Raw genomic sequence first — 27,170 nt, 5'->3', positions numbered from 1 at the left:
ATGGCTCTGGCTGTGGAAACCAAGCAGCTGGAGCTGTACTGCAGAGAACAAAGCCATTCCCTTCTCCCCTGCGCAGGGGAGCACCCCGGCAGTCCCTGCTGGCACCTCCTCCCGCCGGGCATGCAGCCACGCGCCACGGCATGCCACGCTCATGCAGCTCTCGCCCCAAGCCACGGCAGCTGCACGTGGCCAGCCCCCTCTGGAGCTGGCAGCCCCTGCCCGCTCTCTGGGCACCGGGAGCGAGCCGGATGCTGCCTCGCCAGGCCAGAACTCATGTTCTGCCCTCCCTTCCTCCTTCCAGCACGGGGTTTGGATGTGCTGGGAGAACCCCTCATCCACAGGCTCCCAGGCAAACCCTGCAGCAGGTACTCCCTGATGCCACTGGGATTTCACGGGTGCAACGTTCCTTTTCCCGCTCTCCAGCAGCAGGAAAAAGAATCAACTCCCAAATCGGAGTTCTGAGAAGGAGGAAACGTCAGCAAAGGAGCTCCTGAGCAGCCCCGGCCCGAGGCACGCCAAGCAGCTCACCGGACACACAAAGCGAGGTCCATGCAAAACCCAGCCCTGCAGTCAGGAAATGCCAAAGTTAAAGGAGTGTCCCTGCTCTTCCAGCATGGCAGCGCTTCCAACAGAGGCAACACCTTTACTGGGAAGTGTTCTGGGAACACAGAACTGCTCCAAGTGTACCCAGGAGCCCATCACCCTCCCAGCCTCCCTGGGATGGGGCACGCTGAGCCAGGGCATTTGAAGCCTGTAGAACATGGGGATCTGAGGGAAAGGGAATTCATTCAATTGTTTCTTTGGGCTGGCCAGGCAGAATTCCCAGGTGCTGGGGAAAAAAATTCCAGAGGCCTGAGGGTCCTCTCACCCAGAGCTTCTGTCCCACCAGTCATGTCCCACAGGACTAACTGGGCAGTTCTGCTCAGCACCAGACTGGTCTCACCTGAGGAGCTGATCAGCACATCCCAAACACTGTCATTTGTGTAGGTTTAACTGAGCCAGGCCTAAAGTATCACCTGGGCACAGCCCGAGGTGAGAGCTCATCCTGGGCATCTGCAGCTCCCAGCAGGATCCAGCTCAGCCTGCACTGCCCCAGTAAGGAGCCAAGGTGTGCTCCAGCAGCTCATTAACAGCTCCTTCTGCTCCAAAAGCCTTTGATTTTCCTGAACACAGGAAGTGGCCACCTTTAGCAGCGCTGGTTTTCTCCAAATTTTAAAAACAATCCTTAGGAGTGGTCTGAATAAGCCACGTTTGCAGTTCTCTGTGCACACCTCTCCAGGATGTCACAGGATCCCCGAGGGGTGGTGGCAGACCCCGAGGTGGACATGTGTCACCTGCAGAGGGGGGGACACCACAGGTGCAACACCTGCAGCCCAACCCTCGGGATCTTTACAGGGATCTGCAGCAGAGCCATCCCCCAGCAGGACGAGCTGAGGGAAGGGGTAACAGATCCACGGTGTGGGATCCGGGCTGACACACAGCTCACAGAAACCTGAGGACTCCAGAAGGGCACCCCAGAGTTATTCCACCCTGGGAATATGGGGTGATGGTGGCGATGATGGAGCAATCTCAGTGTCTAAATTTGGAGAGGTCCAAGGAGAGCATTCCCATCCCAGCAGGAAGGGCAGCAACAACTCAGTGGTTGTTGCAGCACCATCTCACGTGGAGCTCTGCCAGGAGCACATCCCTAAAGCAGAGCACGTCCCACTGCCACCAGGATTGGAAAAGCCAGCAGAGATCCTGGCTGGTGCCAGTGCTGTGGTGCTTGGCCTCAGCCTGCTGGCCCAGCCACAGCTCCCTGGGACGTTCCTTCCCCGGCTCACCGCAGCAGCGGAGGCGGAGGTGTGACTTTGGAAGAGGGAGCTGAAATCCCAAACGCCGAGCACGCCGCTGCATTCCAGCATTAACTTTGGCATTTCGTAACCATGTCTCGAAAATAATAAAATTCAGGAGAACCCGAGTCAAAGATCCACACGTGGCAGTCAGGAGGCTCCTGATGATTTCCCACGTGTGCATTTGTTCGTGCCCTGCTCCCGGGCCGTTCCCCACCACAGAAAGCTTCGGTGCCACATGGAAAATGCACAACTATTCAAGGAATATGGGACTCAAGGCACTGTGATGCTGGTTGTGTCCATCAGCCAGGCAAACCTCATCCACAGCTACAGACTGTCATACTCAGCATGGATTTCTGCTCCAGGGAAGGGGACAGGGAGGACATGTAACCCCCACGGAGGTGCGTCATGTCACTCTCCAGGGCTCTGCCTTCAGAACAGCGGCCCCAGTGAGCACTGGAGTAACCTCAGCTCCTTGGCTCATCATCCTGGACAGCTCCAGGGCCATGATGAGCCTGGATCGTGTGGATACCTGAGGAGTGGCCAGACCAGCCAGGAAAACTCCTGCCTTGGGAAGAGGCAGTGAACTCTTCACCTCCAGTGTGAGCTCCCCTGCACCAGCACAGGGGCTGTGCTGTGATCTGGTCACACCGAGGCCAACTCCTGCTGGATTCAGTCCATGTGGGGCTCTTTGCAGGGAATATTTGTGTATCAAATCCCAAGACCTTGTTTTGGTCCTTGTGAAACTTCATCCAATGAAAATTCTGAACGGGAGGAACTGTAATGACGGATGTGGAGGTGGGTATGTGCAAGGGGAAATGAGAATTGTTCCAAGTTTTCCAGGCTGGTGAGGTCCCCGAGGCCACGCTGAGGGCAGGACAAGCCCCGGAGCCACTGGAAGCTGTTAGTGATGCACAGACCATGCACTAGGGTTCAACCGGGGGCTCCACCCTGAGAGCAGCCCCCACACATGCTCTGTAAGCAGTTAGTAAGTGCTACTCAAGGCTCACAACCAAAGCTGGTTTCCTCTAGGGATGCACTACTTCAGCCAGTTCTGATCCAAGCCTCGGCCCTTCTCCCGTTATCCCGTTTGCTGTGTTCTACGAGCTGCACGAGGCCTGCGGAGGTGGCTGTGCCCACCCACACACATCACTGCCTCACACCTCTGTTTTCATGCCCCCTGCAGCCCCACAGCCACGCCCAGCTGCCAACAGCTCTCACTGGGAAGGGCTTGGCCAGCCCGGGGCGGTGCTGAGAATCACTCCAGCACGCTGCCCTCCACCTGTCCGTGCCTGGATCCATCGTGTTCCTACAGCACCTCGACATTCCTGCTGCTTCTCCCAGGGAGTGCTCGCAGAGGTTTTCTCGCCACACACTGGAGTAAGCTGCTAGCAGCACATTAAAGGCTGTTTCTCAGCATGGATCTTGCAAATATTCTGCCTCACGCTGCCCCTTTCCCCAGCTGTACACAGGGGAAGGTGTGCAGGAGAGGCTCACAGATAAAAGTTACTACTAGTTGTACATACCAAACACAGATTAATTAATTATTGCTACCATCAAACCTGATAATAAGCCCTATTTTTATAAAATCTAATCAGTGGCTACAACAGATACAGGTTCCAGAGCATTCCTTAACTAGAGATTCAGCTACACAGCAGAGTAAGAGCCCTCCCCCATCTCTGAACCCTGCACACATTTTAGTTTGGAAGCACCTTTGCAGCCCCAATCCCTTGAAGTGCAACGATGGCTTGGTTTGAGTGCAACGTTCCCTCTCAGCCCCTGCCCCGTGTCCGACCCCGGGGCCACGGCGAGGAGGGAATGGCACCAGGGGTGAGGCTGCTGCCAGCTCTGCCCCTGCGCTGCCCCACGCTCCTCGGGGCGGACGGACAGCGCCGCTCAGGGAAGAGATGGGAGCGCTCCACCCCTCACGCAACAAAGCTTTACAGACACCCACAACCCCCTCCCACCCCCGAGACCCCCCGAAATCCAGCCCTGGGCTTCACGTCCGGAGAGGGAAGAGAGGAGGAAGGCAGGGGCGTGCAGCGGGGCAGGCCGGGCTGCTGGTGCGTCCCGCGGCCGCGCCGTGCCCGCTCAGCGGCGCCGCGGGCCGCACTTACCGTCGGGAACCTCGTCCGGCCGCTTCCGCTTCTCGTAGATGACGATGATGACCACCAGGATGACGATCTCGGCCAGGATGCCCAGGAAGGGCCACAGCGGGGCCAGGTGGCTGCGCACGCGCAGGATGGTGGTGACCGACACCGAGCCCACCGGGTTGGTGGCGTTGCACTGGTACTCGCCGGGGTCCTCGTTGATCTGCAGGTTTGTGATGCTCAGCTCGGTGTAGTTCTCTTTGTTGGAAATGAAGAACCGGCCCGAGGAGTTGTTGATGTCCTGGCAAAGGGACAAGGGTGGGAACCAGCAACAGCTTTAAGGCCTCTGTGGGAACGGGAGGAGATCAGCCCGGGCCTGCTGCTGCCTCTGCGAGCACCAGGAAGGGAACCCTGCACCCGGCCACTCCCTCAGACCCCCAGCTCACACTCAGCAGGGAACGCTCGTCCCACCCTGCCATTTGCTTCACATTTTGGCTCCATCCATCCAATCCCTGCAGCAACAGGAAACAGCTGGCCTGGAGGGCTTGGGAATCCCCAGCTCCTCTCTGCTATTCCCACCGCTGCTCACATTTTCCTGCTCACTACATCACTGGTTACACGGAACAAACAGATCACCTGAGCTCCAACAGGGATCACTGCCACCTCCTCATATTGAGTCTTGTGAGCTCAACCAGAAAACTTGGAGGAATTTATAATCCAATGTGGTTTTAAATCACGTTTCGTAAATCAGATCTTGCAGTTGTTAGCAACCATCCTCACTGCTGCCAAAATATCCACCTTCACTCACATTTTGAGGAGTCACAAAGCTCCTTCCAGAGCCCACCCCCAACCCCAGGGTGCTGCTTTCCTCCCTCTCTGGGCTCTGGGCAGGTGGAGACATCCTGACCCTTTCCTTACCTCAAACACCCCATTGACCTTCTTGCGCCAGACCCACTCGGGGTGGGGGAAGCCCACGGACTTGCAGTACATCAGAGCCTCCTGGCCCTCGTTTTTGTTCTCACTCCTCTTGTGCCCAGTGATGTCAGGAGTGGCTACGAGACAGCAGAGCAGCTTTAAGTACAAACAGGCTTCTTTCACTCACCTGGACCCAAATCCCTCTCCTGCTCCCTGGAAGCCCTGCATTCCCACCCCGAGGGATGTTCTGGAACAACTGTTTGTGTGTCTGTCCCTGGGAGCAGCCCTGAGCCCCGTGCTGTGTTTGTGTCCCTCAGCACAGCCCTGAGCCCCGTGCTGTGTTTGTGTCCCTCAGCCCTGAGCCCCGTGCTGTGTTTGTGTCCCTCAGCCCTGAACCCCGTGCTGTGTTTGTGTCCCTCAGCCCTGAGCCCCGTGCTGTGTTTGTGTCCCTCAGCCCTGAGCCCCGTGCTGTGTTTGTGTCCCTCAGCACAGCCCTGAGCCCCGTGCTGTGTTTGTGTCCCTCAGCCCTGAACCCCGTGCTGTGTTTGTGTCCCTCAGCCCTGAGCCCCGTGCTGTGTTTGTGTCCCTCAGCACAGCCCTGAACCCCGTGCTGTGTTTGTGTCCCTCAGCCCTGAGCCCCGTGCTGTGTTTGTGTCCCTCAGCACAGCCCTGAGCCCCGTGCTGTGTTTGTGTCCCTCAGCACAGCCCTGAGCCCCGTGCTGTGTTTGTGTCCCTCAGCACAGCCCTGAGCCCCGTGCTGTGTTTGTCCCTCGGAGCAGCCCTAAACCCTCCCCAGCTTAGGCTGGCTCAGGGCAGTGCCTGGGCTGACCCCTGGCCCAGCAGATGGCCCCAGGGCCCACCTTTAAAGCTGCAGCTCCTCACTCCAGCACACGTGGCTGGATGTGTGATGGCAGCTCTGAGCTGTTAATCCACCCCGGGGCAGCCTGGCTGCTCAGGAAACTGGGATTTCCTGCAGGAGACTTCCCTGCAGCACCAGCAGAATCCCTGCACCTGCACACCCAGAGCCAGCCATTCCAGCTGCAGGCTCCGAGAATGAGGGAATTTCACAGCTCTGCTCAAAGGGAACGAAACCCCTCGTGCCAGCAGACAGCAGCTGAGCCTGCTCTTGCCAAAATTGCTGCACAAATCTTTGGGAAAATGCCTGGCAAGCTGACGTGCTTCCTACTGTGTCATGTCAAAGGGGTTTTGATGCAGGGAGCATCCCGTGCCTCAGATCCTTTTTTGGACAGTAACAGCATTGTGAGAATGAGATTGAGAACCACAGAAAATCCATGGCTGGAGCAAAGCCTGGGCTTCAGCTCCTGCTGGTGTGTGTTCACCTGGACAGGCACACCAGGAGAGGCTCCAGGCGTTCTCCAAGTGCCCACGGGAATTCCAAGAGCATTCCCAACACGGCATTCCCTGGGCTTTGCAGGAGTCCTGACCCAGAGCATGAAGCTCAGCCAGATGCCAACTCATTCATTCCAAGATGATGCCAAAACCACTACACCATGATAGGTAAGAACAGGCCAAGAACAAACCCAAGGGGTTTATTTAAGAAAACTGACACCCAAAATGCATCTTTCCACATCAGACATAAAACCTGAGCTGCACAAGGCACCAGACCCAGACAACCCCAGGTGTTGTACAGAAAGGAGCTGCCAGAAGCTGGGAGGAACATTCCCCACCTGCAAGGTGACCCCAGACTCCCTGTGCCTGCAAGGGGCAGAACACCTAGAGCAGAGGGAGTTTCTGAGCTGAATTCAGGTCTTCAGGCAGGAAATCAATCAGCTCTGGGAATGGCTGTGCCTGTGGTACTGCAGCACCCTGTAGAACAGCTGCCATGTCCTTCCCAGCCTCAGAGAGAAAAATGGCATTTATCCCAAATAATGAGGGCTCCAGAGGGCAACAGCATCTGGGGACTTACTGAAAGGTGCCACCACTTCCCTGCTGGGCCTGGCACCTTCTTAAAGCAGGAGCTGGGTGAGCCTCCTCCAGCCAAGGGACACGAGAGCCCGGCGGTGCCAAGGACACGATCCCAGAGCTGGCACTGCTGGAATGCCACCAGGGACTGCAAACCGGGAACATTCCCACGAGGAAGAGCAGCAGTGGCACTCAGCAGCTCAGGGCTGGCTTCCAGTGCCACCCTGAGCAGGGCTGAGCCTGGGAATGGCGACAGGGCCAGCACTCCCAGCTGGCCCAGTTTGTCAGGCTGCTGGCAGGGAGGGCAGGGCAAGGGAACACTTTCTGGGACACCTCCACTCGCTCCAGGGTGACACAGTGACACTGCTGCAAGGAGAGGCCAGCTCCCAGGGCTGATCCCAGCTCCCAGGGGTGATCCCAGCAGAGCAGCAGTGCCCAGAATACCTCTGCTCCTCCCTGCCTCTGCTGGGCCAGGGCTATTCCTGGAGCACCCAGGGAGCTCGGGGCAGCGCTGCTGTTTCAGGGCTCAGCATTTTCTCTCCCAAACCGTGCAGCAAACTCTGTCCTGCTGGCCCCATATCCCTGCAGCCAGGTTTTTCCTGGGAAGCTTTTCAAGCCAGGATTGCTCCCTGCACCGTTCTGCTCTGTGCCAGCCAAAGCCCAGGGCTGATTCCTTAGGTTTTAAGTTTTTCTGTTCTGTGCTGGTGTGCAGCTTTTGCCTTTATATCGAGTGTTACTGGGATCTTTTCACAGGCTGGTGAGGACAAAACAATCCTGTTCTAGCTGGAGACTCAAGGACAAGCTCTTCAAACTTCAGGCCCAGAGCATAAACAACATGAAAAGAAGAGGGCAGGCAAGCAATCAAGGAGGATGAGACTTCATCATTTGAAGCTATTAATTGGACAGTTAAATCCTATATGCAAATGGACTAAATCTTATCAAAATGTGAGATCTCATGACCAAGCTCTGTTTTGCTTTGATCTTGGAGCCATCTGGGTGTGGCCTTTGAAGGCTCTTCAATAAAAATCCACTTTATTCCTCTTAACTGTATCCAGCCTCTGCTCCAGCTCCTCAGGGCATCAGGGTGAGGTGGGTTTTGTTGGGATTTGGATTTCAGCTCTCAAGCAGCAGGATCCCCTCTCTGCCCCTCTCTGCTCAGACCTGCTCTGCCACTGCTGCATCACTGGCAGCAGCAGAAGGCCCCTGGCAAAGGCAGGTTTGAATTCCTGCACGTGGAGCGGGAAAAATCCTGGAAGCACCTCGCAAAGAGCAAAAGGAAGCAGAGCTAATTGAAATTAACTGCTACCAAAAAAAGGAAAAATAAATAGACATTCAGGCACACTTGGCATGAGAGGAATTCTAAGCAGAATCACTTTGAGAGGAGAAAAGGGGTTTTGCAGGGTGACCATGGGGCTCCAGCGCTCCCAACAGCCCCAGAACTCGGTGTGCAGCAGCTTTCTGAAGGGTTTGGGGTCATACAGCCAGGAAAATTCATTTCCTCATATACAGGAGGCATTCAGCCCTTCCAAGCTCTGAAAGGAGCTGAAAAGGAGAGGAATTTAAATGTGTGACACCTCCAAACCATGGCCCAGTTACCTTCAAGCTTCCCATTAAGAGACAAAATTAAAGCAAGGGCAAAGCACCTAAAAATATTCCTGCACTGCAAACTGGGATGTCTGAGGGGTGACCTGAACAGGGGCTCTGGAAAGTTTCTTTTTCTGGTTATGATGCCAATCCCCGTCTCCCTCTGGAGCTTGAAGGCACCAGGAGAAGGGGGAATGTGAGAGGATTTTTGGGGCTCACTCCAAGATGCAGCTGTGCTCAGAGAATGCCCAATTTAACTGGCAGAGAGGAGCCAGGAACTGAGGAGCAGGAGCCACTGGGGAGGATGGAACAGGGAGGTGCAAAGGGAGCAGGAGGAATCCCCTGGTGAGGCAAGGGCAGAAAGGCCTCGCAGGAAGGGGAATTCCAAAGGTCCTTCAGAACCTGTTTCCTCTCCCCTTCTCCCAGGATCCTGCAAGAGCAGAGCACTGCAGAGCTCTGCAGGGCTGCATTTCCCAATTTCATCCTCAGGCCTCCAGAGCTCCCCACCAGCACTGCAGGGATCCCCCAGGTGGGAATGCAGCAATCAAAAATCCCCTCCCAGGGGGCAGGAGGGGTGCCCTGGCCAGGCCTGGCAGCTCCAGCACACCCCACCAAAATCACCTCTGGGCACCCCAGCCTGCTCCAGTGCCAAGGAAAAGGAGACACAAGATCCCTGCTCCAAGGGCCCCTTTCCCTAAACCCAGCATTTCCTAGTTCCCTAAATACAATGATTCCCTAAATCCAGCATTTGCTGCATTCCCTAAACCCAGAATTCCCTAAAGCCAGCATTTGCTGCATTCCCTAAACCCAGAATTCCCTAAACCCAGCATTTGCTGCATTCCCTAAACCCAGCATTCCCTAAACCCAGCATTTGCTGGTTCCCTAATACAGTGATTCCCTAAATCCAGCATTTGCTGCATTCCCTCAACCCAGAATTCCCTAAACCCAGCATTTGATGGTTCCCTCATCCCAGCATTTCCTGGTTCCCTCAACCCAGCATTCCCTAAACCCAGCATCTGCTGCATTCCCTAAACCCAGCATTTGCTGCATTCCCTAAATCCAGCATTCCCTAAACCCAGCATCTGCTGCATTCCCTAAACCCAGCATCTGCTGGTTCCCTTAACCCAGCATTCCCTAAATCCAGCATTTGCTGGTTCCCTTAACCCAGCATTCCCTAAACCCAGCATTTGCTGCATTCCCTAAATCCAGCATTCCCTAAACCCAGCATCTGCTGGTTCCCAAACCCAGCGTTTGCTCAGCCTCAGGGTTGCAGCTCGGAGCTGCCCCCAGAGCTCTGGGGTCCTGAGCAGGAACAAGCCCCCCCAGCAGCCCAGCAGAGCAGCCCTGGGCTGAGCTCCCAGGAAAGGCACCAGACACCAAACCCTGAATTCCAGCTGCTCTCACACCTCTGCCCTGAACATGCCAGAAAGGTTTGGGTGAGGGAGCTGGGGCCCGTGCAGTGTGCAGGACACTGCCCCAGGCCAGGCTGCTCCAGGGGCAGAGCGCCTGGGAGGTGCCCTACCTGCCCCAGCTCTGGGGAAGCTGCCCACGAGCTGACACAAAATCCCTATTTTTGGAGCAGGAGCACTCTGGCATTCAGCACCCTCCTTTCCCTGTACATCAGCAGAGAGAGCTGCACTGTAATTACAATCAGCGTAATTACAATTAAATCCGAGTGCAATTGCCTGAGCACCAACACAACCACGCAGGTAAATATGGAATGACAGAGGTGCACGAACACCCGGGTGGTGTCACTGATCTCACATCTGCTCCAATCCCCACGACCATGCACTTCCCAGGAGGAGCATTTCGGTGTAAACCACCCTTGGGAAGTGAGTGGGATCAGTTCTCCTCACACCTCAATCACAGGAATTCCTTTCCTTGCCCAGAGTGAACCCCCAGCTCTCCTGGTGGCCCTGCCTGGCAGAGCAGTGGCCAAGCCCCTGGAAAACCCTGCCAAAGGGTTTGCAGAGCTGGCACGGGTCTTGCTCCACTCCCAGAGCTGCATTTCCCCTCGCCAGGGGTGGTCTGTCATCTAAAGCAGCTCAGAGGAGCCAGCAGGAAATTTACATTTTAATTAGGGTAACATTAGGAGATTCAGCAATTAAAGCAAAAGGGCGGAATGGAAGAAAAAATCCCCAAGAAAAGGAAAAGAAGGAAAATTAAACCCCTCCACCTGTGCACCATGAACACCCAGCCAAGCTCCTCAGAGGCACAGGGTGGTGCAATCCCATTTCCCAGAGAGTGATGGATCCTCCCAGCCCGATCCCTGCCAAATTCCACACCAATTCCCAACCTCAGCCCTCCAGGAATTCCCTGGGAATTCCCTGACACCAGCACTGCTCTGTGTTTCCCCCGCAGCCACACACTTGCCCATTTCACAGCTTTTCTTCCTAATTTCAGGCTCCTGGAGGTGCCCAAATCCCAGAGGTGTTTCAGTGCCCGCAAACGCACGGCTATTCCAACTCTGAACGTGGGCAGGTTTTCCCACACAATCAGCTTTTATCCATGACAGTAAATGATGATTCCTGGTTATTAACCCAGGCTGGCTCTGCACGCTGAGGGCCCCCTGTGCTGTGGGTGCCACCCCAGGGCCAGGGGAGGGGACAGCGCACAGGGAGGGCTGCAGCAGTACCTCGGACTTCGATGGTGGCGTTGGCCACGGGAGAGCCGGAGAACACGAACACGCACAGGTACTCCCCCGACTCCTCGGCCCGGGCCTTGAGGATCCTGCAGGGACAGACACGGCACAGCTGCATCACAGCACCGCAGGTAACACCCCTTCACAGCACCCCAATTAACACCCCTTCACAGCACCCCAACTAACACCCCTTCACAGCACCCCAACTAACACCCCTTCACAGCACCCCAATTAACACCCCTTCACAGCACCCCAACTAACACCCCTGCACAGCACCCCTATGAACACCCCTTCACAGCACCCCTATGAACAAACACCCCTTCACAGCACCCCTATGAACACCCCTTCACAGCACCCCAATTAACACCCCTTCACAGCACCCCAATTAACACCCCTTCACAGCACCCCAACTAACACCCCTTCACAGCACCCCAATTAACAAACACCCCTTCACAGCACGCCAATTAACACCCCTTCACAGCACCGCAATTAACAAACACCCCTTCACAGCACCCCAATTAACACCCCTTCACAGCACCCCTATGAACACCCCTTCACAGCACCCCTATGAACAAACACCCCTTCACAGCACCCCAATTAACACCCCTTCACAGCACCCCTATGAACACCCCTGCACAGCACCCCTATTAACACCCCTTCACAGCACCCCTATGAACACCCCTTCACAGCACCCCTATGAACACCCCTTCACAGCACCCCTATGAACACCCCTGCACAGCACCCCTATTAACACCCCTTCACAGCACCCCTTCATTGCTGCTGCAACCAGGGCACGCCCACCCCCCCACTGAGCAACCCTTTCCTCCCTCCAAAGACACCTTTTTTTAGTAATTCCTTTTCTATGAATTATTCCTTTTATAGCAATTATTCCTTTTCTAGTTATTCCTTTTTATTAATGATTCCTTTTCTAATTATTCCTTTTCATTCATCAATTTATTATTAATTCTTTTGCTTATTATCCTTTCCTTTTGTATTGGTTCTTTTTTACTCAAACAAAAAAGCCTCCGCAGAAGAACACAAACCCTGCAATAAAATCAGTTAATGACACGTGGAAACTGCTGAGACACGTGGAAAAAGCTGCTCACTTCAGTCCGAGTGCTGACAGCATTTACACACCCAAATCTGACGTTATAAAGTGAATTAATTTCTGATAAGCAGCTCTCTGATGGCAGAGCAGGTCCATGAGCAGGCTCTGAGCTCTGCTGGCTCGATGCTCAGAACAAGCAGAAGGACGAGGTGGAATTGTCTGACTCTCCCCAGGCTCTGGTTGCCATCAAAAATTCAGGAGCTGCAAACTGACCCAGCTGAAGGTTCCCCAGGCAGCCAGGAGCAGCCACCCCCAGCTGGATGAAGGGTTAGGAGAGGCTCATTCCACTGCCAGTGCTGGAAGAGGCAGGACTTTTAGTTGAAGCAGTTTAATCTCTAAAATCTGGATGATAAAAGCACCCAGCTCTGAGCTCCAAGCACCAAAAACACAGCAAAACAAAGTGACTGAAAAAAATAGTTTAAGGGGAATAAACAAAATACAAAAGATGAACCAACATATAAACCAAAATATAAATGAATGGGGGAGGTAAACACACTCTGTTAACCACAGCTATGCTGTTCCTGCTTTTCACTGAGAAAACCTGGAATTCTTGGATTTAAAATGTAAGCCAGGCATGGTAACAGGGCAGATCCAAAGTAAAACCAAACAGCAGAGAGAGCCTGAACTCCAGCATCAGCAAAGCAGCCCAGGAGTGCTCAGGAATTCGGGATCTGCAAATGGAAACCTGGGATTTCTGCAGCTGTCCCTGGAGTGCTGGGAGCTCCCACAGCCCCCATTCCCTGGGGAAAAGGGGACTGTGGTGCTCTCCCTCTTCACTTCACTCCTTCCTTCCCCAGCAGCTCAAACTGAAGCCAAGCCTAAATCCTCCTTCCTTCCAGTGGAATTTGGAAGGGGAAATCCAGCCTGGCCCTTGCTGGGCAGTGATGTGCAATTCCCAGCAGCCCCGAGCAGCACTGCCCTGCACTGATTCCTCCTCAAAGCAGAGCCCCAGAGCTCAGGCCCAGTGCTGAACTCTGAGGGAGGGACAGGAAGGACTTATGGAAGGAAATGAGACTCAGTTTTTAATTGCAAAACTACCCAGGTAATGCAAAGTGAGCTAAAAGGGAAAACAGAAGGACAAATCATTACCAGGATCAAACCCAACTTCCAAACTGCTGTGGATGAGAGGCTGCTTTGCAAAGGCCACGACCACCTGGGACAGCCCCTAATCCTGTGTCAGTGAAGCAGGGGAAAGGGCCCCTCTAGAGACAGAAACTGCTGTAGGGACTGCTGGCAGCAGGGGTTCAAACATCCCTAAAGTGCTCCTCAGCTTGGCTTAACATGGAACTGGAAGCTGGATTTGCTGAGCATCAAGGGGGAAAATGGACGGAAAGAAAAGACAGGGCAAGAAAATCACAGAGGGAACAGCCTGAGGGCACCACCAAGGGAGCTGCACAGCATCCCACCAGCTCCAGCCAAGGTCTGGGATCATCCCACAGCAGTGCTGTGACCAAACAACCCCACCCACACCTCAGAACACCACCCCTGCCCTCCCCAGGGCACCAACACCATCCCTGCCCATCCCATGTCTCATTCCAGCTGGGATTTTGGGCTCCAGGAGGATGTGCAGCGACAGCCCCATCCTTCAGGAGACGGGCAGGATAAACCCCACACACTCCAAGGAAACCAAAACCACACTGTGTGTGTGCTTTTGTCCAGGTGAACCATGGAGAAGAGCTCTGAATTTAATTTTACTCATCCAGCCTGGAGCTCACTGTGGAACACCAGGCGTGCCCTGCTCCCCTGGCTTACCCCAGGCACCCACACCTCAGAACACCATCCCTGCCCATCCCCAGGGCACCAACACCATCCCTGCCCGTCCCCATTTCCCATCCCAGCTGGGATTTTGGGCTCCAGAACAACATGCAGCAACAGACTCATCCATGAACCCTGGAGAAGAGCTCTGAACTGACAGAGTTTGACTCAAGCCACCGCTGTGGGAAGGAACACCAGGCGTGCCCTGCTCCCCTGGCTTACCCCAGGCACCCACACCTCCAAACACCAATCCTGCCCATTCCCATGTCCCATTCCAGCTGGGATTTTTGGCTCCAGGACAGTGTGCAGTGACAGACCCATCCACGAACCCTGGAGAACTCCAAATGCACAGGGTTTTACTGAGGCACTGCTGTGGAACACCAGGCGTGCCCTGCTCCCCTGGCTTACCCCAGGCACCCCCACCTCCGAACACCAATCCTGCCCATTCCCATGTCCCATTCCAGCTGGGACTTTGGGCTCTGGGATGATGTGCAGCCACAGACCCATCCGTGAACCCCGGAGAAGAGCTCAGAACCGACAGAGTTTTAGCGAGGCCGGGCTGTGGGAGGGAGCAGCGGGTGTGCCCCGCTGCCCTGGCCAGCGCAGCACCCACCTGTACTCGGTGCTGTTGGAGACTCTCCTGGTGCCCGGGATCTCCTCGCCGTTCCTCACCCAGTAGCTGGCAGCCAGGGGGCTGGGGCTGCTGGTCAGGTTGCACTGCAGCGTGACGGCGGCGCCGGCCACGTGCAGCACCACGTCCTCGCTGGCGTTGATCCGCGGCTCTGCAAGGCAGGGACAGCCCTCAGCGCCCGCCCCGGCCACAGTGACAGCTACTCTAGGTGGCACAGGGGGCGGCAGGGGAGGGCACCACACGGGGGATGGCACTGAGGGACACACGGAGGAAGCACAGCCACGCCAAAGGGCTCGGAGCTGGCGCCGCGGCGGCGCCCCGGGACCGCGCTCCTGGGGAGAGACACGAAGGGTTAATGGTTTCTTGGGAATTCCCACCCATCGGCAACACCAGCGCTCCTGACACACTCTGTGCCCCCCAAAGAAACGCCTCAGGTACTCCTCCAGAAGTTCTTGCTGGCTGGCACTCGGTTCTTATCACTCTTCGACCTTGTCACTCTGTACAGCTCCTGAAAGGTGGCTGAGGTGGGGCTGGGCTCTGTCTCCAGGAACTCACAGAACCAGAGGACGCAGCCTCAAGGAAAATACAGGCTGGATATTAGGGAAAAGTTATTTACAGAAAGGGTGATACAGTTCTGGAATGTTCTGCCCGGGGAGGTGTGGGTCCCCATCCCTGCTGTGTTTAACAAAGCCTGGATGTGGCTCTGGGTGCCAGGGCTCAGCTGAGGTGCTGGGGATGGGTTGGACTCGATGATCTCCAAGGTCTCCTCCATCCTGGTCACTCTGTGAATTCTTCTCCTTGAGGTTTCAAACAAACCCATTTTTTATATCAACAGCGCTCCAATTTAAGCTTCTCAGTAATATTCTGGATTTGCCCCTGGCCAAGGGCTGCTGTGGGCCCAGGTGCAGCCAGGAGGTTCCACATGGCACAAGTTCCCTGGTGGGTGGAATGGGGAGGCAGGAGGCTGAGGGAGAACAGCTGAGAGCAGCGCCCAAAACCTGACAGGGAAACGTAAGGACACAGAGCAGGCTAAAATCACAGCTGCAGCCTCCAGCACAAACCTTCACAAAGAACAAAAACGGCCCCAGACATGAGCAGAGCTCAGGAGTTCTGCACTTTGCTGGCTGCTTTGGGGCTGTTCCACTCCACAGCCTCACCTGGCAACACCAAATTCCCAATCTTTAGGGCAAAACCTTTCAGAAATCCTAAAATCAAAGGGGGCACCGTGCTGCTGTTTGAGACCCACGCTGCCTTCAGCTGCTGCTCTCCAGCACACACAGCTGGCTCATTCCGTGTCACAGAATTTGTTCCCAAACTTGGAAAAAAGACTTTTCTGCTGCAGGGCATGTGCCTCGCCTCGGGTCTGAAGCGTTCTGTGGAAAACCACCTGACACAGGGTGGCAGTTTTTAAAAATTTCACAATTTTTGCTGCTAGTCTTCAAAAAAAAAAAAAAGGTTTTTGGTGTCAGCTTGGCCTGCAGGCCACCCCAGAGGCTGTGTGTGTGGAAATGCTGCTGTGTGCCCTGCCTGGGATGAATTCCTGACTGATCCCAGATTCCCCTCCGGATGCAGGAGGCTGAGGAAGCAGCAGACATCTCCCTGATTTCTCCAAGTCATCCAAGGGAAACTCCGCTGTGCCCTGGGGCAAGTTTGGGATATAAATCCATGATCCATGGAGCCTCTGGAAGGCAGTTATGAAACACAACGAGAGAACAGAAAATCCCAATTCTGTGTCAGAACCACCTCAGCTTTCCACACAGTGAAGGAACATCCCTGTATCCCGTGGCACATCCTTAGATTAATGCCCAGGGAGGAAAAACACCCATCCTCTGATAACCTGCAGCATTCCAGTCCTGGATATCCTTTTTGGAAATCCTGCTCCTTAAATCATTCCTTAACTGCAGCAACACTGCAGCTGCTGTTTGTATTACCACATTTGTCACTCTCTTTCTGCCTCCTTTCTCCCTCCCTGGGCATTTTATCCTTTCAAGGTTTGTTTGGGCCCTGAATTGTGTTATTCCCGTATCATGCACCATTCCTGGCCTGCCCCATGTGCTTTTCCACCCCCAAAGAGCTCATCTGCATTCCCACAAAAACACTGCCAGAGCTCTGGGAATATTTCTGGAGTGTGCCTGAAATAGTAACTCAGTGACTGACCTGCAACCTTTTCAGTTTTAGTTTAGCAGATCTGAAGGCAGCTGTAAATCTCATTTCCAGCTTCACCTGCATTTACGTTACTTTGATTTAGTTATTAAAAAAGCAAATTTGATGGATCAGTCTCCTCATTTCATTGCAGGAGACAAACTACAACTGGAATACTGGGACAGCAGCAGCCAAAGGAGGATGCTCACCTAGAAAATCACTTTTTACACATCACTTGACGTGCCCATTTTATGTAAGCTCAGCTTTTACAGTTAAAACCCAAGCAAAGCGACTATAAAAAAACCCCAGCAAGTGAAATTCTGGTTCCAAATCCGGAATGAGGTGGAAGGCAGATGGTGGTTCCTGGGTGCCAGATTTTCAAAAGCAAGTTGATCTCTGCAGAGGCCACGATGGAGTGCTGTGCTCTGGGGGGCTCTGGCATCGCAGCAGGGCAGCTGGAAATTCCAACTCCACTGAGCCACACAATTCCCATTTCCCAGCCACACGGGATGGAGCAGCTGGAAATTCCAACTCCACTGAGCCACACAATTCCCATTTCCCAGCCACACGGGATGGAGCAGCTGAGGCCGTCTGGGCAGGCTCAGGGATGGGGCTCCACTTCCAGGAACACCTTGGGGACCTCGTCCCTGTTTTCCTCCACCTCCAGTGGGCTCAGGCAGGCTCAGGGATGGGGCTCCACTTCCAGGAACACCTTGGGGACCTCACCCCTCTTTTCCTCTCCCTCCAGCAGGCTCAGGCGGGTGCTGATGTCCACGGGTTCCTTCTCCTGGCAGGAGCAGCTGGGTTGTCCCAGCACACACGGGAAGGCACTCAGGGGTTTGTTCCACATTTCCCACAGAGCAGAGCCCAGAGCAGCGTGGTCCCACACAAGGCAATAAGGGGTTTGTGTCACAGAATTTCTGAGAGAGAGAGGGCATGATTTATGGCTGGAGTGAGAATTGAGCTACCCCTCAGACTAGGCCTGATTAGCAGCCTTGATGAGGCCTCAAAGCCTCTGATGCAGTGAGAATTCGGTTGTGGCGCACTTAGAAATTATGTTAAGGAAACTACAAAGTAATGAGATACTCGAGTGTAAAGCAGAGCAGAGCTGCAGTGTGAAAAGCCTGACCACCTTAAGGCAAAGGTAAACAGTGTTAGCTTGCCAGTCAGAGTGCCTTGTAAACTATGTAGAAGTGTATTTAAACTGCCATCTTCTCTCTAATAAACAGAGAACGTTGCATTAATCATATTTGGTTGGAGGTGAGTTCTGTCCTGCCCAGCTTTCCCGTTTTATGAGGCCCCTGGCTTTAGCTTTGTTCCAGATTTCTGACACAGCAGAGCCCAGAGCAGCGTGGTCCCACAGAGCAGAGCCCTGGAGCAGCGTGGTGGTCCCACAGAGCAGAGCCCAGAGCAGCGTGGTGGTCCCACAGAGCAGAGCCCGGAGCAGCGTGGTCCCACAGAGCAGAGCTGAGAGCAGCGTGGTCCCACAGAGCAGAGCCTGGAGCAGCGTGGTGGTCCCACAGAGCAGAGCCTGGAGCAGCGTGGTCCCACAGAGCAGAGCTGAGAGCAGCGTGGTCCCACAGAGCAGAGCCTGGAGCAGCGTGGTCCCACACAGCAGAGCCTGGAGCAGCGTGGTCCCACACAGCAGAGCCCAGAGCAGCGTGGTCCCACAGAGCAGAGCCTGGAACAGCGTGGTCCCACAGAGCAGAGCCCAGAGCAGCGTGGTGGTCCCACAGAGCAGAGCCCAGAGCAGCGTGGTGGTCCCACAGAGCAGAGCCTGGAGCAGCGTGGTGGTCCCACAGAGCAGAGCCTGGAGCAGCGTGGTCCCACAGAGCAGAGCCCGGAGCAGCGTGGTGGTCCCACAGAGCAGAGCCTGGAGCAGCGTGGTCCCACAGAGCAGAGCCCTGGAGCAGCGTGGTCCCACAGAGCAGAGCCTGGAGCAGCGTGGTGGTCCCACAGAGCAGAGCCCAGAGCAGCGTGGTCCCACACAGCAGAGCCCAGAGCAGCGTGGTGGTCCCACAGAGCAGAGCCCAGAGCAGCGTGGTCCCACAGAGCAGAGCCTGGAGCAGCGTGGTCCCACACAAGGTGCCCGGAGGCAGCTCCCACTCAGCAGCAGCTGGAACAAACTGGGAGGGAGGAGAGGCTGATCTGCAGTGCCTGAGGGAGGGACAGCTCTGTGCTGGCTCTGCACAGCAGCAGGATGGTGTCTCCAGAGCCCTGCAGGGCACGGGGCTCTCTCCAGCACACAGCACTCCCTAGCTGACACATTTCCAGGATCATCCCCAGCATGGCAGAGCTGCTGCTGGAGGCCATGCAAGGATTCCAGTCCTTTGGGAGCCCGAAGGACACGGCAGGGCCGAGGGGTGGCTGAGCTGAGCAGCTCCAGCTCGGGGACCCGGTGTCACTGAGCCATCTCTCCACGTGCACCAAGGCTGTCTCCATTGCCAGGGGAAGGTCTCTGATCCAGCAGTGCCTACGGTTTGGGGACAGCTTTGGGGGGCATTTTTCAAAGCACCCCAATAAAAAATCAAGACACAAATACAGAGTATTTGTATTTAATACCCAGTAGGGCATTAAAGGGCTGTTTGTGCACAGTGCACAGGAACAAGACTACACTTTTGCTCTGCTCTCCTGTCAGCTGAGGGCACTGAGAAAACACCCAAAACAAGTTCTCCTGTACCTGCACACTGCAGATTTAATTCCTTCTACCTGTAACCCAGCAGCCATTTCCTTTGGCAAGTTTAACATCTGGCCCAAAAGTCTTCTCTACACAATCTGACTGTATGAACTCCCAAATTCACCGGGGGTGAAAAGCCTTGCCACAAGCAAGAGCAAAAAGCAGTTCTGGGCCAAGCACCCCCTCTGCTCTCAGAGCTCTGCTGCTGGCAGGAGCTGCACCCTGGATGGAGTCACTGAGCTCAGGGTTGGGCTCGGCACTGGGCAGGACGTTCCCCCTGCTCCCACGGGCTGGATTAGGAATGGCTGCATCTCCCCAGTGCTGCTGCATCAGAGAACTCCTTAGGAACATGCTGCTGGCCAGGAAGGAAAAGAAACACCACAACTTCATGGAAAAATCCAAACACGAAAGGTCACGTGGAACTGAAAGGGAAGGTATTCATCCAGAAGCCGGTATGTAACCAAAAGCGGGTGAGGAGGCATTCCCAGAAATTACAAGAGAACGGAAGAAATCAAAATGAAACGGTTAGTGATGGAAAGAACATGGAAATCAAAGAGAAAGGCACTGGTGGAGAAGCCAGGGAGGCTGGAAACCTCCCAGGAAACGAAAGGGAGGAGGGAACAAACACAAATCCGACAGCGGGCTGGTTGCACACGGAAGCTCTACCACACACCCCGAGGTTTTCCCCAGTGCTCTGCCCTAAGGAGGACACACGGGTGGCACACAGGGTCAGCACTAGAGGCGAGGAGAGGAGCAGGGTGGCAGAGGGTGGGGACAGGGGACGGGGTCACCAGACTGCCTCTAACACTACGGTGCCACTACTGGGGGCCGGACTCACTCTGCAGGACGCTTATAGTAGCCTGGGCTCGAATCCACGTAATGGAGGGGTTTTGCCTCAAGTCATTCCTCCTGGGATCGTTGCTGGCCCTGCACTCGTAAGTGCCAGAGTCTTCCAAGGCAAGGCGGGTTACTCTCAGCACACTCACCCCATTGGCCCCGTAGGCAGTGTTAATGCTGACACGGCGCTTCCGAGCGCCGTCCCACAGCTGTTTGAAAGCCTCAGCCCGGTTGACTTCCGCATACCACCACTGGATCTCTGGAGTGGGGCTCCCAACCACATCACAGTACAGTTCAAAGGCGTCCCCCGTGAGCTTAGTTTCTGACATGGGCGACTTGACAAACCCGGCTGCAGGGAGGGGCAGCAGAAACGCGGTGACAGAGCGGCAGAAAACAACAGAGCTCACACACGACGCGGCAGCGGGGCAGAAAACACAGTTAGAGACATGGCACGGGCGGTGACACCACGGGGGACACCCAGGGCATGGGCAGTGACACCACGGGGGACACCCAGGGCATCCGCAGTGACACACCCACTTGGGGACACCCAGGGCATCGGCAGTGACACACCCAAGGCATCGGCAGTGACACAACTTGGGGACACCCATGGCACTGTCAGTGACACACCCATGACACACCCATGGTACTGGCAGTGACACACCCAGGGCACTGTCAGTGACACACCCAGGGCACACCCAGGGCACTGGCAGTGACACACCCATGGTACTGGCAGTGACACACCCATGACACACCCAGGGCACTGTCAGTGACACACCCATGACACACCCAGGGCACTGTCAGTGACACACCCAGGACACAGCCATGGCACTGGCAGTGACACACCCTGGGCACACCCAGGGCACTGGCAGTGACACACCCAAGGCATCGGCAGTGACACAACTTGGGGACATCCATGACATTGGCAGTGACACATTTGGGGACACCCATGGTACTGTCAGTGACACACCCAGGGCACACCCATGGCAGTGGCAGTGACACACCCATGACACACCCAGGGCACTGTCAGTGACACACCCAGGACACAGCCATGGCACTGGCAGTGACACACCCAGGGCACACCCATGGCACTGTCAGTGACACACCCATGGCACCGGCAGTGACACACCCATGACACACCCAGGGCACTGGCAGTGACACACCCAGGACACACCCATGGCACTGTCAGTGACACACCCATGGTACTGGCAGTGACACACCCATGACACACCCAGGGCACTGGCAGTGACACACCCAGGGCACACCCATGGCACTGGCAGTGACACACCCAGGGCACTGGCAGTGACACACCCAGGGCACTGGCAGTGACACAGCCAGGGCACTGGCAGTGACACACCCATGGCACTGGCAGTGACACACCCAGGGCACTGGCAGTGACACAGCCAGGGCACTGGCAGTGGCCAGGGGTGCAGGGCAGGAACTCCCCACATCCCTGCTGCTGCTCCCTTGCCCAGCAGCTGCCCCTGGCACCTCCCCGAGGGCTCTCCAGGCCTTTCCCAGCCCTGGGAAGGCCGGAGGTGCCAGGTGAAGTGTCCCTGGCCAGGGATCTGTGTCCTGAGGAGGTCTCTTTACCTGAGACAGGAGCACCAGGGGCAAATTCCCACACCTGTGCCAGCTGGGAGCTCCGCTCTGACCTCCTCTCCCATCCACTCAGGACTCAGGGCAGGAATCCCCCAGGACACAAATGCCCTATTTTCCTGAGCAGCCCAGCTCTGGGAAAGGGAATTTCGGAGCAATGAAGGCTCACAGCCAAAATTGTTTTGTTAGGAGCCCACAGGGACCCTCAGCAGTGCCCCCGCTGCAGACAGGGCTGACATCCCTGCTCAGGCCACAGTATGGGATATTCTGGATATCCCAAATCCTCCATACTTACCCGCCTCAGAGCCCCGCTGGGAGCACACACACACATTAAATTGTCCTTCAATCCTATTTCCAAAGATATTTAGGAGAATAGCAGTGCCTCAACACCAGGCCCTTCCCCCAGGCCCCTCCTAAAACTGCAGGATTAGGACACAGCTGGCCAGACAGATTATGCAGCAAAACCCGTGCTGGGGCTGTGCTGGGGCAGGGGACATCAGCAGCGTGGGCAGGGACAGTGTCACACCAGGAAAACCAACCAGGAGCCTGGCATCCTGCCCTCGGATTGTGCCATCCCTGGCCTCACACTCCTGGCTTGGTTTAGGATGAGAGGCAAATCAATGAGGTTTGGAAATGGAAATGTGGGTTTGGAGCACTCATTAAACAGCAATTAATGAGTGCCCGCACAGTGACCACAGCTACAGCCCCCTAATGACCACAGCTTTTAATGACCAACAGCCACAGACCCCAATAATGAACAGCCACAACCCCCAATGACCAGCACTGACCCCAAAGACCAGCACTGACCCCAAGGACCAGGCTCCCTAACCCTAAATGACCAGCACTGACCCCAAAGACCAGCACTGACCCCAATGACCAGGCTCCCCAACCCTAAATGACCAGCACTGACCCCAAAGACCAGCACTGACCCCAATGACCAGACTCCCCAACCCTAAATGACCAGCACTGACCCCAATGACCAGGCTCCCCAACCCTAAATGACCAGCACTGACCCCAGTGACCAGCGCTCCCTGGGATGCCAAACAGCCTCCACCCATAAATTAATGAATATTTCAATTACCAGGAGCAGTTCTGGGTTAATATTTTGCATTTCCAGCCCCTCACAAACAGCAGCAGTGAGCAAGGTGATGCCCCAGAGGGCCACTGCCCACGCTGACACCCAGCCAGGAGCTGCAATCTGCCAGCACAGAGCAGGAATGCTTTAAAAAACCCCAAAAAAAGGGGAAAAAAGGTGAATTATTCCCGAGGCTGCAGCACGGCTGGGGAGGGAAGCGCTGCTGCCTTTGGGCCCTGGCAGTGGATCCCAGGGCTGTCCCAGCACGGGTGACACTGGGCAGGTCCCGGAGACGCAGGAGCTGCCAGAGCCCGGCCTTGCCTTTCTTGGGGCTGTCCCACAGCTCTGCTCCTGCTCCAGAGACAGCAGCACCACAAAATCCCACAGAGAGCCACGAGTGCAGGGCTGCCTCAGGGACTGCGCTGGGTTCAGCCCCAGAGACCTGGGACTGAGCTCGGTTTAACCCCAGAGACCTGGGACTGGGCTGGGTTCAACCCCAGAGACCTGGGACTGAGCTCGGTTTAACCCCAAAGATCTGGGACTGGGCTGGGTTTAACCCCAGAGACCTGGGACTGAGCTCGGTTTAACCCCAAAGATCTGGGACCGGGCTGGGTTCAGCCCCAGAGACCTGGGACTGAGCTCGGTTTAACCCCAGAGACCTGGGACTGGGCTGGGTTTAACCCCAGAGACCTGGGACTGAGCTCGGTTTAACCCCAAAGATCTGGGACTGCGCTGGGTTTAACCCCAGAGATTTGGCACTCTGCTCTGTTTAACCCCAGAGATTTGGGACTGCGCCCTGTTTAAACCCAAAGATTTGGGACTGTGCTGGGTTTAACCCCAGAGATCTGGGACTGTGCCATGTTTAAACCCAAAGATTTTGGACTGTTCTTGCTTTAAACCTAAAGATTTGGCACTCTGCTCTGTTTCAACCCAAATATTTGGGACTGGGTTCTGTTTAGCCCCAGAAATTTGGGACTGTGCCCTGTTTAACCCCAAAGATTTGGGACCACTCTGTTTAACCCCAAAGATCTGGGACTGTGCTCAGTTTAACCCCAGAGATTTGGGACTGTGCCATGTTTAAACCCAAAGATTTCACACAGTTCTTGCTTTAAACCTAAAGATTTGGCACTCTGTTCTGTTTAAACCCAAAGATTTGGGACTGTGCTCTGTTTAATGCCAAAAATTTGTGACTACTCTGTTTAAAACTAAAGATTTGGGACTGTGCCCTGTTTAACCCCAAAGATGTGGGATTGTGCCCTGTTTAAACCTAAAGATTTAGCACTCTGCTCTGTTTAAACCCAAATATTTAGGACTGTGCTCTGTTTAACCCCAGAGATTTAGGACTGTGCCCCGTTTAACCCCAAATATTTGGGACCACTCTGTTTAACCCCAAAGATTTGGGACTAAGCTAAAACCCCTTCTGGAAGTGATTTCATTATTTATTCAGGATTTATCTCATCCCCCAAGGTGTGGATGCATACAAGGAACAATTAATGCCCTAAAACCAGAGGAACGTTTCAGTTTGCACACAGAATTCCACTGGAATTCCAAGGGCTCCTCACATTTCCAAACTCTGCCTTAAAAACTCCACTGGGGAAAGAAAATTAAATCCCCACGGAGAAAAAAGAGGATTTTCTGAGCTCAGGAATTCTTGTAAAATCTGCCAGGGTAAGAATACACAAGGCAGTCATCCATGAACTGCAGAAATTATTGTTTCATAATTAAAATATCCTTCTGGAACTCCAATTTCATCGAGGTGCAAAAGAATTAAGGAGAATGGCCCTGGAGGAGCAGAGCAGGGAGAATTTTCATCTTCCCATGTTAAGTCTGGCGTAAAAAAGGAGTTTAAAACATAAAAATGCTTTGCCTTAAAAGCCAAGTTCAGGAAAGATGTTAAGCCAGGCTCAAAGACATCAAAAACCAGGTTTAACACACACCAAGAATGGACAAATTAGGATCAAAATGAAGGAAAAATAAAAGGATTTCCAAGGAAGTTTTCAATCCCAACCAACACAACTGTAACCGAGGAACCCCCAAAAAGCAGGATAATGCTCCCACCCTTCCTGAGGCTGCTGCTCAAGGTGAATTAAATCAATTAAATCCCACTTAAAGCACAAAGCACAGTTCAAAGCTCACAACTGAGAGTCTACAAGGCTAAAGTGCAAAAATAAACCTGATTTTCATTCTGGAGCCACAATAAACAAAGTGTAACTCTGTGGGACTGAATGATTTCAAGCTTGGCTGTCTTTACAGCAAAAACCCACCTGGAAAACCAAAAATTTCTATTTCACTGCTCTCAGGCTTTTAGGAGAGCTCTGGAGGTTTTATTTTCCTCAATTATGCAGCCTGATCTTTTAAATTCTTCAAATAAACGAACAGAAGTGCAGCTGGAAAAGGCAAGGCCCGCCAAGAAGTGCTCAGCTCTGTGCCCCTACCTGAGCTGATTATTTTTTTTGATTCCCACATTGACAATTTGATGGGAATATCCTAGAAAATGCCAGGCAGGAGCTGCTCCCCCTCAGCTGTGTTAATGAGGTGGCCTGCTAATTAACTCCTTCTCTTAATTAAGCACCAAAGAGTTCTGAGGGTGGGGAATCTCCCTTTGGCAGAATGCTCCTGGAATAAACACCGAGTGATGTTTTGTTCCTTGCCAGTGCTCACATCCAAAATCTTGGAAATTAGTTAAATACACAAAAAATGACTGCTGGAAGAGGTGAAACATTCTGATGTTCAGGGACAGGACACAGGGACCAGTTCCTGGGGATAAATCTGGAATTCAGGCTGGAAAGGATTCCTGAACAGGGATCAGTCCCATAAATCAGGAATTCAGGCTGGAAAGGATTCCTGAACAGGGATCAGTTCTATAAACCAGGAATTCAGGCTGGAAAGGATTCCTGAACGGGGATCAGTTCTATAAACCAGGAATTCAGGCTGGAAAGGATTCCTGAACAGTGAAAAGGACACAGGGATCAGTTCCATATATCAGGAATTTAGACTGGAAAGCATTCCTGTACAGGGAAAAGGACACAGGGATCCATTCCTGGGGATAAATCAGGAATTCAGGCTGGAAAGGATTCCTGAACAGGGATCAGTCCCATAAATCAGGAATTCAGGCTGGAAAGGATTCCTGAACAGGGAAAAGGACACAGGGATCAGTTCCTGGGAATAAATCAGGAATTCAGGCTGGAAAGGATTCCTGAACAGGGAAAAGGACACAGGGATCAGTTCCTGGGGATAAATCAGGAATTTAGGCTGGAAAGGATTCCTGAACAGGGAAAAGGACACAGGGATCAGTTCCTGGGGATAAATCAGGAATTCAGGCTGGAAAGGATTCCTGAACAGGGATCAGTTTTATAAACCAGGAATTCAGGCTGGAAAGGATTGCTGAACAGGGATCAGTCCCATAAATCAGGAATTCAGGCTGGAAAGGATTGCTGAACAGGGATCAGTCCCATAAATCAGGAATTCAGGCTGGAAAGGATTGCTGAATGGAGACAGGCCACAGGCCTGGGATAAATCCCAAGAAGGCACTGCAGCACCCTGCCTGTCCACACCCATTTTCCACAGGGTCGATGCTTTTCTGTTCTCTTCTCACCAGGAAGCACAAAATGAGAAAATTGGCATTGATCCCGTTAATTTTTGCCAGCTCCAGAGCAGCTTTAAGCCAGGCTTGGGGCACCCAGGTGAGCCCAGAGCTATCCCTGGGTTTAATTCCTGGGTTTCATTCCTGCCTTCTCATCCTGCAGTTTCCCAGAGCTGGGAGAGAGGAGAACCCAGCCCCAGAGCATCATCTAAAATGCAGGAGCTGTGCCAGGCACAGGGCTCATTCCACAGGCAGGGAAACCTGAGGATTCATCCCACAGGACTGGGATTAAACATTCTCTGCATCCAGCCCAGCATCCTCCATTTCCCTGCACAGGAAATTTGTGGGCAAATCCCAAAAAAACTCCTCCTGAGGGGAATGGTTTGGGTGAGGCCATCCTGGGAATGGGCCCAAGGGGGAATTCCTGGCACAGATGGACACAGGGAGTTCAGTTCCTGGGGATAAATCAGGAATTCAGGCTGGAAAGGATTCCTGAACAGGGAAAAGGACACAGGGATCAGGATCAGTTCCTGGGGATAAATCAGGAATTTAGGCTGGAAAGGATTCCTGAACAGGGAAAAGGACACAGGGATCAGTTCCTGGGGATAAATCAGGAATTCAGGCTGGAAAGGATTCCTGAACAGGGAAAAGGACACAGGGAGTTCAGTTCCTGGGGATAAATCAAGAATTTAGGCTGGAAAGGATTCCTGAACAGGGATCAGTTCCATAAATCAGGAATTCAGGCTGGAAAGGATTCCTGAACAGGGAAAAGGACACAGGG

General features: G+C 54.1%; 1 protein-coding gene across 2 annotated transcripts in view; it reads right to left on the bottom strand.

Moving 5' to 3' along the window:
* Nucleotides 1-27,170, bottom strand: part of NPTN (neuroplastin) — a 45,920-nt gene that overhangs the window by 5,444 nt on the left and 13,306 nt on the right. For both annotated transcript variants that reach the window (XM_077785854.2, XM_077785855.2), the window contains exons 2-5: nucleotides 14,462-14,630; nucleotides 10,980-11,074; nucleotides 4,841-4,974; nucleotides 3,950-4,223 (exon numbers count right to left, since the gene is read on the bottom strand). In XM_077785854.2, coding sequence (XP_077641980.1) covers nucleotides 3,950-4,223; nucleotides 4,841-4,974; nucleotides 10,980-11,074; nucleotides 14,462-14,630 — 672 coding nt within the window. The remainder of the gene's footprint in view (nucleotides 1-3,949; nucleotides 4,224-4,840; nucleotides 4,975-10,979; nucleotides 11,075-14,461; nucleotides 14,631-27,170) is intronic.

The sequence above is a fragment of the Lonchura striata genome, chromosome 10 (assembly GCF_050655825.1).
Source record: "Lonchura striata isolate lonStrDom1 chromosome 10, ASM5065582v1, whole genome shotgun sequence".
NCBI lineage: Eukaryota > Metazoa > Chordata > Aves > Passeriformes > Estrildidae > Lonchura > Lonchura striata.
This window is presented reverse-complemented; position numbering and strand designations above follow the sequence as displayed.